Source organism: Rhagoletis zephyria, unplaced genomic scaffold, assembly GCF_001687245.7.
Source record: "Rhagoletis zephyria isolate East Lansing unplaced genomic scaffold, Rhagoletis_zephyria_1.1 Rzeph_scaffold_16503, whole genome shotgun sequence".
Lineage (NCBI taxonomy): Eukaryota > Metazoa > Arthropoda > Insecta > Diptera > Tephritidae > Rhagoletis > Rhagoletis zephyria.
The window spans coordinates 9,187-10,398 of record NW_016173567.1 but is presented as its reverse complement, the minus strand read 5'-3'; the positions used below and the strand labels follow the sequence as shown (position 1 = coordinate 10,398).

Genomic DNA, 1,212 nt, shown 5'->3' with positions numbered 1-1,212 from the left:
TTGCTTATTGTAGTGTTAATACTATTTACTATTGTACTTTGTTCATTTTTGTACTTTGTTATTTTTGAAATTATTGAATTAAGTTCTTTTTCAATTTATGTAAATCAAAAAGAAAATTTTTGATTACTTCAGAATTTTTTCTTTTTTGAAATAAAAAATACGTTAAGTTAAAATTAAGTTTATATAAAAATAAAATTTTTAAATACGCTACAATTGGCGACCCTGCCAGGAGCAATATAATAAATTACATTAAGCTGATATATTGATTTTGTACACTTGGTTTGTTGCTCCACGGTACTAGTCCACAGATGATGAGATGTTACACCAAAATGTTGAAGTGCAATGCGTCGCAATAGTCAGCAGTGAAAAAGAGTAGCACCATTGCGAGCAGCTGGCATATTCCAACACGCACTACTACCACCACCGTTATCACCACCACTTGAATCACAGCAGCCGCAACATCAGGAAGCAATTTCCCCATTGCCTTTTGTTGAAGATCAGCAATCACAATTTATAGAGCTACAACAGCAACAGCTTCAAACGCACCAATGCGCATTCAACGACACTAGCACAATTGCCGATATCATTGATGCATCTGCATTAGAAGCAGTCACTGGAGAAGCTATTTTAAGTGCTGATATTGCATCAACCAGTCAACAACAACCACATAACCAGCAGCAGCAGCAGCGTTCTCAAGATCAAGAACAGCAACCGGAAAGTTTGAGCGGTGCTCAATGCTCCTCTTTGAGCGTAATAGGAGAAGTTCCAGCTGGTAGTAGCGCATTAACAGAACGAAACAAAACATCTCCAACATCACTGCCATTGCTGCTGCAGGAGGAAGAAGACGAAGAAGCGGACACAGGCAACGAGGCTAGAGCATCGAAGTCACCCGCAGCAGTAGCAGCATCAGCAGCGACCGCAGCAGTAGCGCTAACATCAACAGCAATCTTAGTTTTACTGGTGAGCTGTATTGTATAACTTTAGCGCTAGTTTTGTTGAAAATAATTAAATACAGAGTTTAATTGTTATTTATTAAATATTACATATATAATATTTAATTTTTTAATTGTAAACTTCCCTTTTCTGAAGTCTTTTGATATATGCTCAAATTCAAATAATCAAAATGTTTCGTTCACCACAACATGATACACATACATCTACACGAGATAATTTAAATGAAACTCTTATTGATTTACAAAATAGTACGTTTAA

General features: G+C 36.1%; 1 protein-coding gene across 1 annotated transcript; it reads left to right on the top strand.

Moving 5' to 3' along the window:
• Nucleotides 1–391: 391 nt before the first annotated feature.
• On the top strand, nt 392–960 carry LOC108379482 (homeobox protein abdominal-B-like; the record flags this gene model as incomplete). Its single annotated transcript, XM_017635837.1, has 1 exon — nt 392–960. A coding segment is annotated over one exon (569 nt), but the record flags the coding sequence as incomplete, so codon positions are not given.
• Between the last annotated feature and the right edge of the window lie 252 nt (nt 961–1,212).